At 41.6% G+C, this 19,044-nt stretch overlaps 1 protein-coding gene across 1 annotated transcript in view; it reads right to left on the bottom strand.

The window, feature by feature from the left end:
• Nucleotides 1-6,533: 6,533 nt before the first annotated feature.
• The window catches only part of MOSPD1 (motile sperm domain containing 1), a 30,467-nt gene continuing 17,956 nt past the window's right edge, over nucleotides 6,534-19,044 (bottom strand). Inside the window, exons 5-6 of the mRNA XM_038748471.1 lie at nucleotides 9,890-10,051; nucleotides 6,534-6,890 (exon numbers count right to left, since the gene is read on the bottom strand). Of these exons, the coding sequence (XP_038604399.1) occupies nucleotides 6,859-6,890; nucleotides 9,890-10,051 (194 nt within the window). The 3' untranslated portion in view covers nucleotides 6,534-6,858. The remainder of the gene's footprint in view (nucleotides 6,891-9,889; nucleotides 10,052-19,044) is intronic.

The raw sequence follows: 19,044 nt of genomic DNA, 5'->3' as shown, positions 1-19,044 counted from the left end.
CCTTGTCAGCAGCAAAAAATGAGTTCACTGCAGGGAAATGACCATATTATTTGGATACAGATGAGGTCCTCTGAGGGACCCTACTTAATCCTTCTCCAGATTGGCCGGGGTTGGCCCATTCAGAGGCTGCTTGTATTCTACAGTGCTTTGCACATAGTAAGCGCTGAACAAATGCCATTATTATTATTATTATTATTATTATTATTATTATTATTATTATTACTTCAGTAGGTCACTTGTCCTGAGCCCAGCGAAAGGTTTTCTGAATAGTCTGAAATCCTGTGTGCCAACCAGAGCAGTCACTCTGAAACACTAATGAGACTGCTGCCAGCTATAATGACTTCAGCACGGAACTGAGGTCCTTTGTCATGGAGTTTTGCATTTAATGGTCCACTTTTGTCTTTTTCCTACACAGCTATGCTTACAGAAATCTGCATAACAATGAAAGGAGCTTTTAGATTGCAACCCTAACTCTATTCTTTTTTTTTTTTTTTACCTGTTCTGGAAGGGAATCAGCACAGTGCAGGTGTTAGAGCTAACGTTAAGATGGAATAATTGTGATACTGCTTAATAGCTTTGTTTCTCAACAATCTGGACAGGTAAATAGAAAAGGCCAAATGGTGTGCAGTTTGGTGGTGGGGGGAACAAAACCCGAGGAGTGGGAGTGATGGGTGTACAATGTTGCAACGCTATAGGTGGCTCATTTAATACCAATGTTATGGCTGGATTTAAGTTGACACTATTTGAAATGGGTCCAATCAAATCAAAGAAAGGTATTTATTGAGCACCAACTGTGTAATGCCAGTGAATCCAAACCAGCATTCATTAACAGGTGTCCTGAATTTCACTCCAGTACATTATAGTAGGGCTTTATTACTGCCAACATAACTTTCATGCAAATGTTTCATGAGCTCTAACAGATTAACTGACAAGTGACTGTTCCCACAAAAGTCGTTTACAGAAGGCAAGCATTGTCAGGCTGATCTATTTTAAATATTTCTCTTGAGTTCAAATGGAAATTAGCACCGCTGCACCACTTCAATATGAATAACACAAATGGAAAGAGCAATGAAATCTGCACTATTTAGCATTTTTAGTTTAGTAGGCTGTACTTGAATGAATGCTACATCTAACAGCACACTTTTAATTCAGCTTATTAAAGAATTTTTATTTCAGTTATTCACCAAGTCAACTCTAGCCCTCTTCCCTCTCCTAAAGCATTCATCCTTCTATTGTGAATCATTTTATCTCATGATCATATTTCCATTAGGTAAATGATCCAAAAGCATTTTTTGGCTAACTGAAAAGGCATTTTGAAGAAGTTGGAATGTGTCCCACTATTATCTATTCTGATAGGTTGCATATGATCAAGCTTTCTCTCTGCCCTAGCACCAAGGATATTCTGGAGCCCCCTGACAGGAAAGTGATAAGTATCAATGAAGCCCTCTATGGTAAGAAAGTCATACATCCTCAGCATCACCCATTAAAGCCTCATTCATTCAATCATATTTGAGCGCTTACTGTGTGCACAGCACTGTACTAAGCCTCATTCCTTATCTGTTCCCATCCTGTACCATTCACACCTTCCCAACACTCTTTTTGTGCTTTGTGGAAACCCACTCCTTCGTGGGCAAACTCCCCTCCAGCTTCCTCAGCATTTCCAAGACGTGGCTCTTCACTGCTCTTCAAAAGGTTGTTTCCTTTTCTCTAATAAGGATAGGTGGACTTAGTCTACTTCTCACCTCATCAATACCACTTTGAAACCATTTGAATGGAAGGTCCTTTCAGTGCCCAACGCTTGTACCCTCCTCCGAGCACTTCACACAGTGTTCTGCCCACAGTATGTGGTCAATAACTGACTGGTCTCTTCCAACCTCCTTTGTGGATGGGTGTGCTGCCTTTCCCACCTTTCTCCTCATCCAACACTAATCCTTCTGCCCCCTCCTTGCTGCCTTCAAACTCTTGCTGATTTAGGGTAGAACTGGAAGTCAGCACACACTAAGAGCACACCTTTGACAAATTCTCTGGATTTCTGCTTTCTGACCATTACCTCCTAACCTGGCACTTCACCCACAACACTATCACTTCTAAAATTGTCCTCCACCCCCTACTTCCAGCTCTGCCTGGCCAATCTTTCAGCATCTTCTGACTTCCTTAACAGCCTTTCATTCCCTCTGTACAAAGATCTAGAACCCTCAACACGACCTTCCACAGCAACTAGCTCCTTCTTCATCCTTCCCTCGCTGTTGCCCTTGCCAAATCCCAGAGTCCATTTCCTCCACCCCTACACTCAGAATCAAGCAATCTTTCTCATGGCATTCCAAAAGCCATGAGGGTGATTTATTAATCTCAGGTGCTGAAGCTGGGAAGTACTTCCACAGAAGGGTGGAAGGCTGGGGCCTTGAGATTACAATCAACTCCTGACAGTTCCCGGCTGCTGCACGAAGTAGGAGGACTTGGCAGAGAACCAGTAGAGTGTGCTGGGCTTGGGGGGGAGGCCTGGGGGGAAGTTAGCCCCCCAAAAAGCCAGGGCAGCAACTTTAAACCATGACAGGTATACCCTCTTTGCTTATTCCCCTTTCAAAGTCTTAAAATCTGCCCCCTTCCCTGTTTTGGATGTACTCTAAGCTCCTATTATCTTAGCCACAACACCCAAATCTACGTATATGCAATTTTTTGTTGTTGTTTGCTTGTCTGTTTCATCAGAACTTACTCTTGGAAACCAAGGACAGGGTCTTTTCCCTTCTCGTAAGTCGTCTTCCTGTAAGACAGTTCACTGCACAATGTTGACCTGGTAAGTAGTATCAATAACAAACTTGCAAAGGAGTATAAGGCCATCAAACTGTATGTTCCTGGTTGCTTTCTCCCACAGTAAGTTCTGATGATGACAAACCATCAGTATGTGCTTGAAGAACTGAGATCATTAATGGAGAATCAATCCAAATGTGATTGATCGAGGTAAAAGTCTAAGATAATAATGGTATTTGTTAAGCACTTACTATGTGCCGGGCACTGTACTAAGCACTGGGATGGATACAAGCAAATCAGTTTGGACACAGACCCTGTCCCACGTGTGGCTCAGTCTCAATCCCCATTTTACAGACGAGGTAACTGAAGCACAGAGAAGTTAAGTGACTTGCCCAAGGTAACAGCAGACAAGTGGCAGAGCCAGGATTAGAACTCATGATCTTCTGGCTCCCATGCTCTGTCCACTACACCAATGACTCTAACATCCCTAATTCTGCAGATAATAATAATAATGGCATTTATTAAGCACTTACTGTGTGCAAAGCACTGTTCTAAGCGCTGAATAATATTTGTTAAGCACTTACTATGTGCCAAGCACTGTTCTAAGCACTGGAGTAGAAACAAGTTATCAGGTTGCCCCACATGGGGCTCGCAGTCTTCATCCCCATTTTACAGATGAAGTAACTGATGCACAGAGAAGTTAAGTGACTTGCCTAAAGTCACACAGCTGATAAGTGGGGGAGCCGGGATTAGAACCCCTGACCCCTGACTCCCAAGCCTGGGCTCTTTCCACTAAGCCACGCTGCCTCTCTAATGGATGGATGGCAGAAGACAACCAGTATATTAATTCTTCATCCTGAGCGGATCACTGTATCCTGATTTAAGGCAATTCTCTGCTGTTAACTCAAAGGTCAGGATGAATTTCCCCCAAATCCTCTCACTTTGCATTCTGCTCTTAGGTGCCTAATCTTTTAATTGTCAGTGCAGCCATATAACCTCACTCATTTCCTACTATGGTCCAACCTGCACACACCACACCTCCGACACCAAACTACTCATGTTAATAATAATAATAATAATAATGGCATTTATTAAGCGCTTACTGTGTGCAAAGCACTGTTCTAAGCGCTAGGAGGTTACAAGGTGATCAGGTTGTCCCAAGGGGGCTCACAGTCTTAATTCCCATTTTACAGATGAGGGAACTGAGGCCCAGAGAAGTTAAGTGACTTGCCCAAAGTCACACAGCTGACAAGTGGTGGAGCCGGGATTTGAACCCATGACCTCTGACTCCAAAGTCTGTGCTCTTTCCATTGAGCCACGCTGCTTCTCAATCTTGTCTATCCCACCACCAAACCCCTTGCTCACATTCTCCCTCTGGCATGAAACTTCCTCCACCTTCATATCTTAAACACTCCCCATCTTCAAAAAAATCACCTCTTCCAAGTGGCCTTCCCAGACGAAGCCCTTTATTTCCCCTATTTATCCTCCTGTTTCAACGATACACTTGGCCGTGTTGCCCCATAAACCCATTAATACTCACCCCAACCCCCAATACTGATGTAAATATTCTTATACTCTATCTCCCCTATCCCTAACTTATTTTAATGTGTCCCTGTAAACATAAGCTACTTGTGAGCGGTGATAACATCTACCAACTAACTCCTTTGCACTTTCCCAAGCCCTTCAATACAATGCTTTGCATTCAGTAAATACCATTGATTAATTATACTGCAAAACTATTCCCTTAAATTAGTTCTAAAATTGCCCCAAGTTTGAAATGTTTCCATTGTACAAATGGTAAAGGTTTAGTTACTGTGAGGCTTTGGCCTATGCCCATAAGTGTTTTTATAAAAACAATTTTCTTAAATTGTGATCTAATTATCCCATATTTACCCCAGGTACAGTAGTGTATTAAATGCTCATTATCATGGATTCACTAATCTGTTTAGCTTTAAACCACCCACCACCCCGCCAAAAAAACTTACTCTTTCAATGCCGGTCCCATCTTCATTTAAATTTCTCAATTCCCCAGGTGACTAATCAGCCCTATTCAAATCTTAACTAGGTTTGAATGCTATGAACACCCTCAGTTATAAGTATTTACAAGTACTACCCTACCACTTGCTCTGTTTCCTGTATGCTAGCTTTTCAGAATGAATCATTTTTCCATGTCAATAACAACTTTACCTCTTCCATGATTCAAGCTTAAAGTCCTAGGGGCTTACGGTCCAATTAGTTCTCGCCTAACAGCATTCCTCAGTGTTCTTTTCATCAGTCTTCCACAGCGCATCAAACACTGAGGCTTCCTGCAGGATTAAAAAAAACACAATAGTTCATTTACTCTCCCTCCACCACCCCTTTTTGAAGTGATTGTGGCAAAATAGATCCCTTAGAATCATTATTAAAGTATAATTTAGAAATAGTGATTTCAAAAATAACATATGAAGTGCTAAATAGACATAAAAGTTTCGACTTCCTGGCATCGGGTATATTGTAGCTAGGGTCTCAATACACAAATGTCAGTAGAGGATCCAGAGTGAAGGCTGAGCTAAAGTTTTACCCCTGTCCTACTCCTGACTCTTAACAGATCATTAAAAGACCTCACAGAACACACCACTAATTATCCACCACCACTTCTCCAAGTAGCACTTAAATGCTCCAGCAAAAATGTTTTCATGCATTAGCTGTAAATAAGGGAATGGAGGGCGGGAATAAGAGTTGCAAAAGGATACGGGGTGACATGATTTAAAAGGATTATTGAACAGAATAAATTCACTTGGCTGACACCCAAAGCAGCACTTCCTCAAACTGAGGTTTTTTGGCCAACTCATTTGCAAGAATTCATAAGAAAAAATTGCACCACATTTTAAGCTCTTCAGAAGAAAGGTATTACATAGACAGAGTGTCTCAAAATTAGTTTTAAAATCTTTCCCCCCCATTCAAGTTGCGGTATGTGCTGGGAAAACAAAATCATTACTATGTCAATTTAAACACTTAATTTACAATGTTTTGGATACAAACTATTCATTCATTCAAACTATATATGGAATAAATTGGGTTTCCCTAAAGGTTAAAATTTTTCAAAGTACTCAGAATACCTTTAAGAACAGCCATTTCCTGAAAAGAAATTCTTAAGAACATCTTTTTGCACGTTAATTCAGTAAATAGTATTGAGTGCTTACTGTGTGGAGAACATTATACAGAGCGCTTGAAAGTCTTGAATGTGCTGGAAAGTTGTAAAGCTTGCTCTGGTCTGAAAATCTGGAAGACAGTGATGTTCAAGACAAAAGCATCCTGTATAATTTTTTTGGACAAAAAATGTGGCTGGTGTAATGGAAGATACCCAACGTAGAAATGGAAATTGTCTTATTAATGGTTCTGATTAAGTGACTTACCAGGTTTAAGGGAACAAGATGGCATGAAGGTTATTCTGCATGCCATCTGTTAACCCCAGTTTGGGAAAATGTAAATGTCCTTCTTATGCATAGAGGCCTTGGAGAAAAATAAAGCTAGCAGGTTAAAAGGCTGCTGCCTCTTGTATGAACAGATCAAAATGTAGTTCCTGCTCCCTTGAAAAAGTTTGTGCTCCTGCCTGCAGCTCTGACTTCCACACAGCCCAAGTATTCTCTCAGATGTCATGCTAAAATCATAACAATTGTGCCAGTTTCATATTATTGATTAGTTAGGAAAGCAAAACAATTTTTCCTTTTTAAGCTGTCAATTTGCTTCTCTTTTCCTTTATCCCCGAGACAAACATGACCTAAACAAAGTGAATTAGAAGAAAATGATAAAATAATAAATGTGGCTTTAATAAAAGTTTTTTGTACAGTAGGTGCAGCTATAAAAAGACAATTTCTTCAAATCATTTCACAGGAGTCACGAAACAAAGTATCATAGCCGACAGTAACATAAGCACCTAATAATGTGCTTGAGTCCTTCAATGTTACACATAAAATTATAACATATTACACTTTAGCATGTATTTGAATTGTAATTTTTTTTTTCTGGAACATACTAAGAAGCCAAATCTGGGAGGTTGAAGGGAGGGCAGTCCACAATCATGATGTAAATATACAAGGTGAAATTTCAGAAGTCCAATTAAATCCTTGCTCATGTTCTAAGGATAACCATTGTGATTAAACCTGAAAGAAAAGAATTGAAGAACCAGTCAGAAATAAATGGAATTTTTTCAGTGAATATTTCATATAACAGACGAACCCCAAGGGAATAGTAATAATTATGGTGTTTGTTAGCATTTACTATATGCCAGGCACTATATTAAGCACTGGGGTGATTACAAGCTAATTGGGTTGGACACAGTCCCTGTCCCATTTGAGACTCTGTCTCAATCCCCATTTTGCAGATGAAGTAACTGAGGCCCAGAGAAGTTATTTGCCCAAAGTCATAGAGCAAACATGTGGCAGTCAATATGAAAATGTCTCCCCCTTCTAGACTGTGAGCCCTTTGTTGGGTAGGGACCATCTCTATATGTTGATGATTTATACTTCCCAAACGCTTAGTACAGTGCTTCTGCACACAGTAAGTGCTCAATAAATATGACTGCATGAATGAATGATGGAAATTAGTATAAAAATGACCCACATAAATCAGAATTATAGAATTTGGTGTGTAACCACCTACTTCTGATAAAATGGAAATGACTATATAGCAGGCAGCCAGAAGTCAGGATTCAGACCACAGGAAAGTGGTGGGGAGAGATTTGAAGAGACTGGAGCTTCTCTTGATCTACTTGGCAGATATCAAGTGGAAGCGCTGAGCACATAGTAAGCGCTTAACAAATACCATCATCATTGCTATTATTACATCAGGATTATGACTAACACTAGATTGGGGTGGATCATAAGATTGAAACAGTGGTCCTGTCTCCTCCCCCCGCCCCCCCAACAGTTTGGATGACTCTAAAGTACAAGTTTTTAGAACTAAACATGACATAGTCACTCTAGATATACTCCAAAGAGAAATCCAGATTGTTTGCACTTAGAGTAGAAATAAGGCAATATTCCAACTCATGCAGGAATTCAGACCTTGGCTTGGTATTGTTTCTAAGTATCTGAATTTTTAGAGGGTTAGCATGAAGAGAAGACACAGCCTGGCCTAGTGGATACAGCACAGGCCTAGGAGTCAAAGGTCCTGGGTTATAATCCTACTCTGCCACATAACTACTGAGTGACCTTGGGCAAGTCACTTAAAATTATCCACGCCTAATTCCTCCTCTGCAAAATGGGGATTCAATACTTGTTCTCCCTCCTACTTAGACTGTGGGCAGGGATTGTGTCCAACCTGATTACTGGGTATCTACCATAGCACTCAGTAATACAGCTTGGCACACAGTAAAACAAATACCATTAAAAAGAAAAGAAACTTCGGTGGCATGAATGGCAAGGTGATGGGAAAACAACATTTTTTTAAAAAAGTGACAATAACCCATTGCAATCATGTGTTAAAACTTATCCAAAGATGACTCCACTTCTCAATTTCAAACAGTTTTAGTACCAGAAAACTCCATAGCAAAAAAAAAAGGGGTTAGGAGGAAGAAAATACAATTAAAACAGTACATGAAGGGGGTTTCTGCTTCAAGAGCTTGTTTAAGTAGACTGCAGTGTATTTCTGAGCCCCAAACACTGTATTAGTTCATTAACCATGTTTAGTGAAATAATACTACTGTTTTGTTTCCAGTAAACATGGTAATTAGTGAACTTTAAATAGTCAGTTCAACGCTAATGAATTAATATTTTACCACAGTGTGAGTCAGTTTGAAGGCATTCCTGGTCAGAGCCATATGGCATCATGGCATGTTTCCCTATTCTATCACAGGCTATCCAGATTTCACCCTAAAAAGTTGTGCTGTGGGAGGAGTGACTCTACCTTCTTTAAAGGAAGACCAGTGAGCACTGCTCCAGGTAGCTCTTGAGTCACTTAGGGCTTCAGACAAGATTGAGATGGTTAGGATAAACACCTTCCTGGAACTAGTGTAGGCATGGTTTGGGTGTGCATGTATGTATATATATATATATATATATATACATATATATTTATTTATTCATATTTACATGTATTGGCTCTTTTGAAAGGAATAGTTACAAGGGGATAGAGTGAGAAGTTGCAAAATGGGCTAGGGTGAAGCTTACTAAAGAATTACTTCTCTTCCATGATTAAATAAACAAAATTCCCAGTGCATGGAAGGCTCTCCCTTTCCCCCGGCCCCCCCATGCTGGTTTTTGCAACCCCAAACCTTACTTAAGTCAACCCAAGTGCAATAACTTATAAAAATAAAGCAAGGATTCAACTGCGTGTACTGCCGTGGTTGGTTTCAAGGGACATTCTGTTCCATGGCCACCAACTGCACCCAATCCCCCTGCCAGCTGCCTCTCAGAGTGTGCTGTTGGTCACAGGGTGAGTGTGTGGATAGCTCAGCGCAATGTAGCACCACTGCTATGACAAAAACAAGTCAAGTTAATAACCTTGCTGCTGATAGGATATGCCTTTTGGCCCCTTGGGCCTAATTATCAGAAGCCTCAGTCTAGTTTTTTGTTCAGGAAGACAGCATTGACATTTGAGAGGACCCTTATGTTACGCCCATCTCCTGGCTCACTGCCACTAGTGTCACCCAACAAAGGAAACGTATAGATTCACTGTATAAGCAAGTGAAGGACAGGCAAAGCAATCATTTTTTTTAAAAACATTCTCATATGGTGGACAGCCCTTCAGATTAGTTGCTATTTGGAAAACGTTGCGAAAAATGAGACTACTTTTAGGAAAATAAGTCAAGTTACTACTATTTAGGCCAAGAATCTAAAGGGAGCTATAAATAATTTAGAATCTGGGTTTTTACCCTTTTAATCTTAACTGAACACTAAGGTAACATGGTTGTCTTCAGACTTACATGGGTTTTCCACTGAGCTATTACTCATAAGAAAGGGAGGTGCACAAAAACAACATTAGTCTGTTTGTAATCCGCATAGCCATTAAAGCGATAAGCTGAAGTGAGCAAAATAAACCTGATCCAAAAGCAGGTTCAGGGTTCCTTTGAGGCCATTCTTTCTAAATCAGTTTTTCTCAAAAGAGAGAAGACAAAATATCAAAATAACATTTAACAGGAAAAAGTACCAAGTGCACTTACCTAAAACATAAGCAGCTACTAATTTTTGATTCACACTTAAATGGAGGTAGAGAGGCACTAGAGAGTCTACTTCCCCCAGGGTGGGTAGCATTAGAGCTGCAATACACACGATTCCCAGGAAGACTGTTAGTAAACTAGGTCCTGATGAGACGATTCTATTTTCTGAAAAAAAAAAAACAAAAAAATGTACTTACTGAAATTAAAGTTTAACACCAAATTGTAGAAAAGAGCCTTTTAATAAAAAGTTTTTAATGCAGTATTTCTAGGGCTCTCTGTGGACCATTGTTCACTACTAGACCACTTACATGTGTCCCCCCCACCCCAAAAAAAAAACTTGATAGTGGTTTGCTACAATATAAAACAATCAAAAGATCCAGTTTTTAAAAAGGGGATATTTCTGAGGAAATATACACTTTGAGTTAGGAAAGGGCCCAAGTCATTCCTCTTTTCTCCCCAGTAGTACCAGGGCTTAGAGGTGAGGCAGGTGCAAGATACTACCTCCTGATCTGAAGAGGAAATTCATGGATATCCTCTGCCTAAGCCAGGGTTCCCCTTCTCTTATTGAGTCTCTAAAATAAATCTGGTTCCAAATAAGTCTGAAACTAAAGCATTTGATGTATGTAATCCACGTAGCATTCAAGTGAAATATCCAAATAATAATAATGATGGTATGTTAAGTGCTTACTATGTGTCAAGCACTGTTCTAAGCAGTGGGGTAGATTCAAGCTAATCAGGTAGGACACAGTTCCTGTCCCTCACGGTGCTTGCAGTCTTAATACCCATTTTACAGATGAGATAACTGAGGCACAGAGACGTCGTGGCATGTCCGAGGTCACACAGCAGGTAAGTGGAAGAGCCAAGATTAGAACCCATGACCTTTTCACTCTCAGGCCCATGCTCTATCCAATATGTTATGCTGGTTCTATCTTAAGAAGAGAGTATTACGGAATACTATCTTGTTAAAGTCAAGAATTTTGTTTTAAATATATATTTAGACTAAAAATAGGGTCCTAAGAGTTACTTAGGCCACCTAATGGCATATTAAGCCTTTTGTTGTGCTCTTTGAACCTCTTTTCCTTGTTTACAAAACAAACCTCTCTCACTCCTCTGTGTTCCCTGTTCTTCCCATGTATAACACCATCTTCCAGCAGGCACTCAGGGTACAGAAACGGGACACTTCTGGAAGAATTTCAGCTGCTCAAAGCTTCCACTGAATAGCAACCCAAACCCCCCACCCCACTTGTCTATATGGTGGGAGCAAAAAGCACAGCAAAGTTGTAACGACAAATCCCAAACATGGGTCTCAATTTACTTTTGAGCATAAAAACAAACGAGACCCAGGAAGTTTAGGAATACATTGTATGCTATTTTCCAAGTCACTCGGCTAAAGTGGTCAAAAAGCTACATAGGTAGGCATATAGCTGATTCTTCTAACTTGGACGATTAAATGCATCTCCATTTAATCAGCACAAGTTTACTGAGAAAGAAAAAGTTCAATATTTAATACTCTTGTGATTTAAGGATGACCTTATTACATCTGATCAAGAGCAATCATTAAATCAATCAATAGCATTCATCAAGCACCTACTGTGTGCAGAGCATTGTACTAAGTGCTTGGGAGTATAGCACAGAATTGAATATACGTGATCTGATTCCGAGGCCCGCGTACTCTTTCCATTAGGCCCCGCTCCTCTTCATGCAGTCTACGGTTAGACCATCTGACTTTTCCCGAAAAACATCTTGTGGATCCACCACTTCCTCTCCCCCAAAATGCCATTCCCTGGTTTAAGCACTCATCATCTAATGGTCGAGCTACTTTATCGGCCTCTTCGCTAGTCCGCCTGCTTCCAGTCTCTCTCTCTTTGGTCCAAACTCCATGATGCTGTTGGGTTATCCTCCTGAAACATGGCTCAGGACACGTCTCCCCCTCCTCTCAAAGCTCTCCAATAGCTACCCATCTCCCTCTACACCAAATGTACTAAATACCCTCTATTGTTGGTCCCACTTCAAAAAAGAATTTTGACTTTTCTGACCCATGTTAAAGAAGAATGACTCACATTACAACCTTTCCTCAATTTTTCTACTCTAGGTAAAGGTACTTCTAACTACACTTTTCAAAGCTTGTTTATATATTCAGCGATATACTAAAAAATCCCAGATTATTTAAACGTGCCTATGGTGACATTAAAATCCCATTTTCAAAGCAAAGCTCATCTTGAGTTTTAACTTTATTGTCCCCCCAAATTAAATTCACCTACATTTACTATTCAATCTTAATTCTAGATTCCAAGTAAAGGGAAAAAAATTCAAATCCCATTCCGCCTAATATTTTTAGTAACACACATGAATTCAATAAAGCTTTCTTTGAATTTGCTATGGACACACTTTATTCACTCCAAGTACAATAAACAGCACTGTCACCTTCACTTTTCAAATGAAGTGAGGGGCAGTGAGCAAAACTCAGACATTAGAAGACTGGAGCAGAGATCTTCCCTATTAACAGTGTAGGGAGGGCCACTCATAAAGCAAAACCAAACACTAAGCCTTCACCCTAGGTGGGCCAGGCCCTACCTATTTATAAAAATGGCGTTAAAATTAGGTCTTTTTAAAAAGCACATCAAGATAAACGTATTTTTTTAATAATGATCAAACCCCTGGGGTCTCGCTCCATCTTGCTAATGTCAAACCCCCGCCTCCATCTGTTCCATTTTTGGGGAGGCATGATACTGAAAGTGATAATAAAGGGGCCTCCTTAAATTCAAACAGATAAAAGAAGGCTGAGGTAGTCTTGTAAAGTATAAGTTGCCCTGCTGCAGATGTTGGATATATTTTCAAATCCAAGCTGGACTATATTTTTCCAGGGCATACACATGTACCAACGACATTCGGTATTTAAATAAAAAAATGAAATTTTAAATGAACCAACGGAGTGGAATATCTCTTGGCAGAAGTGATGGCTTCTTGGCTATTAAGCTGGTTTTGGTACTTAGGCAAGTGAGTTCAGTGACAAAGTTATTTTTCTTGGTGGGGCAAAATAATTATAGACCAATTCAATTGTGAAGTTACAGCTTCCAGAAATGCCTCCTCCCTTAGTGTACCCTGCCATGCCCCTGAAAAGGCTATCGTAACAGGGGAGGAAAATCTATGGTTATTTCTTATAAGGAAAGGAATGAGCTTGAACTTCACAACACTAAAGGAACAGCCATAACAGGGATTCTTATTTTAAGAATCTGAAGGTTTAAAAGCAAGCCAGAGTGCTTATTACTTTATCACCTTATGATACCTCACTCCAGTTTTTTTTTTAAAACCAGGCTTAGATTCAAGATTACCAAGGCATTCTCTACAATTATCGATTGATCCACTTGTTGGGACACCCCAAAATAGCAACTAAAGAGAACCATCTTGACAAAATTCTGATGAAGCTTGGACAAAATGTCTATCAGGACAGCTCCATGTGGCTCATTATTGGCAGACATAGGCACAAAAGAGCAGCTCCCTCAAGGCTCAAGGCCTATAAGGGGGAACCCCCACAACCACCCTGACAACTCCTCTCTTTCCTTGCCTACCTAACGATGCAACAGCTATTCTGGGATTAAATTCTCAGAATGGGAAGCAGCTTGGCCTAGTGGATTTAGCCTGGGCCCGAGAGTCAAAAGGACCTGGGTTCTAATCCCAGCTCTGCCACTTGTCTGTAGTGAGACCTTGGGTAAGTCACTTAACCTCTCTGTGCCTGTTAACGTCATTTGCAAAACGGGGAGTAACACTGTGAGCCCCATGTGGAAAGTGGACTGTGCTCCAACTTGATTAGCTTGTCTCTACCCCAGTGCTTAGTACAGTGCTTAGCACACAGTAAGCACTTAAATGCCATTTAAAAAAATATCCAGTCCTGGCAGTGGAGGGATGGCAGCTTTATTTCCTGTTATGCTTCTCTCCCCTCTTCCAAATGAATATGAGAAAGTATGTTATACACCAGAGAGAAAACATGAAATTGCTAGATTTTATTAGCAATTTAAGAACTCACTCTGCTCTCAGACACAAACAAATTTAGACTAGAACAAGATTACTCTCACCTACTTTATTGCTTAAACCATTAGTATAAGTTCTAGTTCCCATGCGACTTGTGGACAACCATCCGTAATCAGCGGAGGAAATTTTTTTCCTTAAAAAAAGCCCTTCCATGGCACCCTCCAATTATCATCCCATCTCCTTCTACCGTTCTTTTCCAAACTCTTCCAGCAAGTTTTCACCCACTGCCTCCACTTCTCAAATTCTCTCCACGACTCCCTGAAATCTGACTTTCGCCCCCTTCCACTCCATGAAAAGCATCCTATCATCATCATCATCAATCATATTTATTGAGCGCTTACCGTGTGCAGAGCACTGTACTAAGCGCTTGGGAAGTACAAGTTGGCAACATATAGAGACAGTCCCTACCCAACAGTGGGCTCACAGTCTAAAAGATCACCCATGACCTCCAATGACCTCTACTCCACTCCAATCCTCCTTGACCTCTCAGCTGCCTTCAACACTGGACCACCCCCTTCTCCTGGAGACATCATTCATTCATTCAATCGTATTTATTGAGCGCTTTCCTGTGTGCAGAGCACTGTACTAAGCACTTGGGAAGTACAAGCCTGCAACATATAGAGACAGTCCCTACCCAACAACGGGCTCACAGCCTAGAAGGGGGAGCCAGACAACAAAACATTATCCAAACTTGGCTTCTTTGACACAGTCCTCTCCAAGTTCCCCGCCTCTGACAGCTCCTTTTCTTTTGCAGGCTCCTCCTCTGCCTCCCACCCCTCAATCCTCAATTCTGGGTCGCCTTCTCTTCTCCATCTAGACCCACGCCCTTGGAGAACTCATTTGCTCCCACGGTTCAACTTCCACCTCCCCCTCTTACCTCATCTCACTGATCTATTACAGCCCAGCCCACGCACTCAGCTCCTCACACACCAGCTTACTCGCTATGCCCTGATCTCACCTATCTTGCCGCCGACCTCTTTTCCACGTCCTCCCTTTAGCCTAGTACTCCCTCCCCCTCCATATACTCCAGATCACCACTCTCCCCACCCTCAAAGCTTTATTAAAGTCCAGTAAGTCTTCCCCAATTTACCCCTCTTTTCCCTGACTTGCTCTCCCTTCTGCGTCATCTATGCCCTTATATCTGTGACCTTTGGACATTTGATATTCACCCCAACACCACAGTACGTATTTTAAAATTACATATTATAAGTTACTTATTTATATTATTGTCTGTCTCCCCTCTAGATGGTAAACTTATTACAGGGAGGGAACAGACCCACTAATTTTGCTGCACTGTACTCTCCCAAGCACTCGGTACAGTGCTCTGCTCATAGAAAGCACTCAATAAATAATAATAGTAATAATAATAGGTATTTGTTTATGTGCTAAGCACAGTTCTAAGCACTGAGGTGGATACAAGGTTATCAGGTTGTCCCATGTAGGGCTCAAAGTCTTAATCCCCATTTTACAGATGAGGTAACTGAAGCACAAAGAAGTTAAGTGACTTGCCCAAATACCACTGATTGATTAAAATAATGCCAACCTACTTATTATACCTCCGTCTCACAACCTGCCCCATTCCCATGTCATCCCTCCTGCCTAGAATTCCCTTCTCTACTACCCCTGAGAGACCACCACACTCTCCATGTTCAAAGTGCTACTAAAATCTTATTTTCTTCAAGAAGCTTTCCCTGACTAACCTCATTTCCCCTCCCTATCGCCATCCCCTCTGTGTCACCTATGCAGCCTGGGGTCTGTACTCCTTAAGCATTTCGATACTCACAGCCACCCCACCCCCCCAGCACTTAAGTACATACACATTCTTATACCCTGCCATTTCCCCTATCTGTAACTTATTTCAATGTCTATTCCCCCCCTAGACTGTATGCTTACTGCAGGCAAGGTCATATCTGCTTTTAATGGTATTTGTTAAGCACTTATTGTGTGCCAAGCACTGTGGTAGACAGAAGTTAACCAGATTGGACACAATCCCCGTCCCACATGGGGCTCACAGTTATTAATCCCCATTTTAAGGTACAGATAAGTGACTTGCTCAAGGTCACACAGCAGGAAAGTGGCAGAGCTTGAATTAGAACCCAGGTCCTTCTGACTCCCAGGGTCTGTGCTCAATCCACTCGACCACGCAGCTTCTCAGTTTTATTGCATTTTATCAACTCAACTTTACCAACTTTACTGTATTTTACTCTCTCAAGTGCTTAGAGTCCAGTGCTCTGCACACAGTAATCAATAAATACCACCGACTGAGGGGAGTTTTAAAGGCAGGTTTCCCCGTTTAAACCACTCTCTCTTCTCCCAATCAACACTGTGCAACAGTGGGACTCTAGATTTATCACTGGCTCCCCAGCCCTGTGAGCACATTTTGGTCAGGCTCAGATCCAAGTTCCTATTTGCTTTTTGCTCCTCCCTCCGCAGTGGCCTGCAGACCATCATAAAACCTGACCCAGCTTGCTGAGAAGCTCCATCTATTCCAATGAACAGGATTTCAGGCCGTTGCTGCTATGTAAGGTTCTGTGTGTTAGGGGGGCAGGGAGGAGATGGAGAGATTAGGGCGGGTGGGTGGCATTGGAGGGGAGAGGTCCAAGAAAAGGTGCCAAGGATGCAGACCTCAGTATATGACCACTGATTCACTGATGCTCTCTCCCCTTACAAATTGGCAGGTGCCTGGGGTCCAACTCACTAGGATTGTGGAGCCCTTTAAAACTTGGAAAAATTACCTGATTTGCCCTACCCTTGAAATACTTCCGCCTGCTCACCCACGTCATTATTCAACCTTTCTTGTGAAGACCGCAAATACAGAAAAATCCAATTCTTTTCAAACACACCTATTTAAAAAGTTTGATACAAGCAAGAACGGTGTTCTTACAGATAGCTAGTGCCAACGTGGCTTGGTGGAAAGAGCGCAGGCTTGGGAGTTGGAGGATGTGGGTTCTAAGCCCGGCTCTGCCGCTTGTCTGCTGTGTGACCTTGGGCAAGCTACTTAACTTCTCTGTGCCTCAGTTACCTCATCTGTAAAATGGGGATTAAGGCTGTGAGCTCCACGTGGGACAGCCTGATTACCTTGTATCTACCCCAGTGCTTAGAACAGCACTTGGCACATAGTAAGCACTTAAATACCATAATTATTGTTATTGTTACCACCATTAATCTAAAAACATCCTTTCAGGTAAGGACATTGGATAACTGAAATAAAATACACTCAATTCTGCCATAATGCATTTTTTCACTATGCAGTTTACCTAGAACACTTTTAAAGCACTGGGGAATGTCTGTCCAATACAAACAGCCTGTTTGGAAACAGCACACCAGGGTCAGAAGAAATGTTTGTGTGCATATGTCATCACACATTCAGCATATGAGATGAGTTTTCCTTAATATAGGGTTTTATAAGCATGCCACCCTTGCATAATAGGAGATCTAGTTATATGCAAGAACTCTGCAGCAAGGAAAATCCTCTTTTCTACGAAACAAGAGCTCTGACCATTCAAGAAAAGAGAATGAAGCAGGGAATGCAAAGCAAGAAAGCAGACTCGAATCGAAGATGTGAACTCTCCTTTTCGTTCCTCCCAAATCCTCTTTGTTACCTAGCTTTTCCATCACAGTTGACACCACCACCATTCTCCCCATCTCTGAAACACACATCCTGAGGCTTATCCTGGACTCCCCCTTCTCTGATAACTCCCATATTTGGTCTCTTTTGTTGCCAAACTCTGTCCAGCTTTTTTCCGTATTTCCAGGTTTTGTCCCTTCCTCCCCAACTGCCACACCAGTGCACACATTTGTCATGGCAATCATATTTACTGAGCTCTATGTGCAGAGCACTGTGCTAAGCACTTGGGAAAGTACAATATAACAGAGTTGGCAGACACATTCCCAGCCCACAATGAGCCAGCTTAACCACTGTATCAGCCCCCTCCCTGTCTCCAACACTCTCTTCTCCATCCATATTTCACTCTGCTGACCAGATCCTTTTCCTAACACTTCATCCTGTATTTGTTAAGTATGTATTGTGTGTCACGTACTGAACAAAGCACTGGGGTAGATACAAGACACAGATACAGGCCCTGTCCCAGACTGAGCCCCCTCCTTCCTCTCCCCCTCGTCCCCCTCTCCATCCCTCCCATCTTACCTCCTTCCCTTCCCCACAGCACCTGTATATATGTATATATGTTTGTACATATTTATTACTCTATTTATTTATTTATTTTACTTGTACATATCTATACTATTTATTTTATTTTGTTAGTATGTTTGGTTTTGTTCTCTGTCTCCCCCTTTTAGACTGTGAGCCCACTGTTGGGTAGGGACTGTCTCTCTATGTTGCCAATTTGTACTTCCCAAGCGCTTAGTACAGTGCTCTGCACATAGGAAGCGCTCAATAAATACGATTGATGATGGGGCTCACAGCCTAAGTAGGAGATAAGGCAGGCACTGAATCCCCATTTTACAGATGAGGAAACAGAGGCCCAGAGAAGTTAAGCAATTTGCCCAAGGTCATACATCTGCCAAGTGGCAAAGCCAGGTCCTCTAACTCCCAAGCCCATGCTTTTTCCACTAAGCCACGCTCCTCATTCCTTAAAAACTGCCCTTTCAATCAATCAATCAATCAATCAATCGTATTTATTGAGCGCTTACTATGCGCAGAGCACTGTACTAAGCGCTTGGGAAGTACAAATTGGCAACACATAGAGACAGTCCCTACCCAACAGTGGGCTCACAGTCTAAAAGGGGGAGACAGAGAACAGAAACAAACATACCAACAAAATAAAATAGGATAGAAATGTACAAGTAAAATAAATAAATAAATAAATAAATAGAGTAATGAATATGTACAACCATATATACATATATACAGGTGCTATGGGGAAGGGAAGGAGGTAAGATGGGGGGATGGAGAGGGGGACGAGGGGGAGAGGAAGGAAGGGGCTCAGTCTGGGAAGGCCTCCTGGAGGAGGTGAGCTCTCAGCAGGGCCTTGAAGGGAGGAAGAGAGCTTTCCTTTTAACCTTAGGCAGAAACTCCTAAAAATTGGCATTAAGGCACTCAATCAGTTCCCTCCCTCCTACTTCTCCACCTCCCACTACACCCCTAGCTCACAATCTTCATTCCTCTC

Source organism: Tachyglossus aculeatus, chromosome 6 (assembly GCF_015852505.1).
Source record: "Tachyglossus aculeatus isolate mTacAcu1 chromosome 6, mTacAcu1.pri, whole genome shotgun sequence".
Lineage (NCBI taxonomy): Eukaryota > Metazoa > Chordata > Mammalia > Monotremata > Tachyglossidae > Tachyglossus > Tachyglossus aculeatus.
This window is presented reverse-complemented; position numbering and strand designations above follow the sequence as displayed.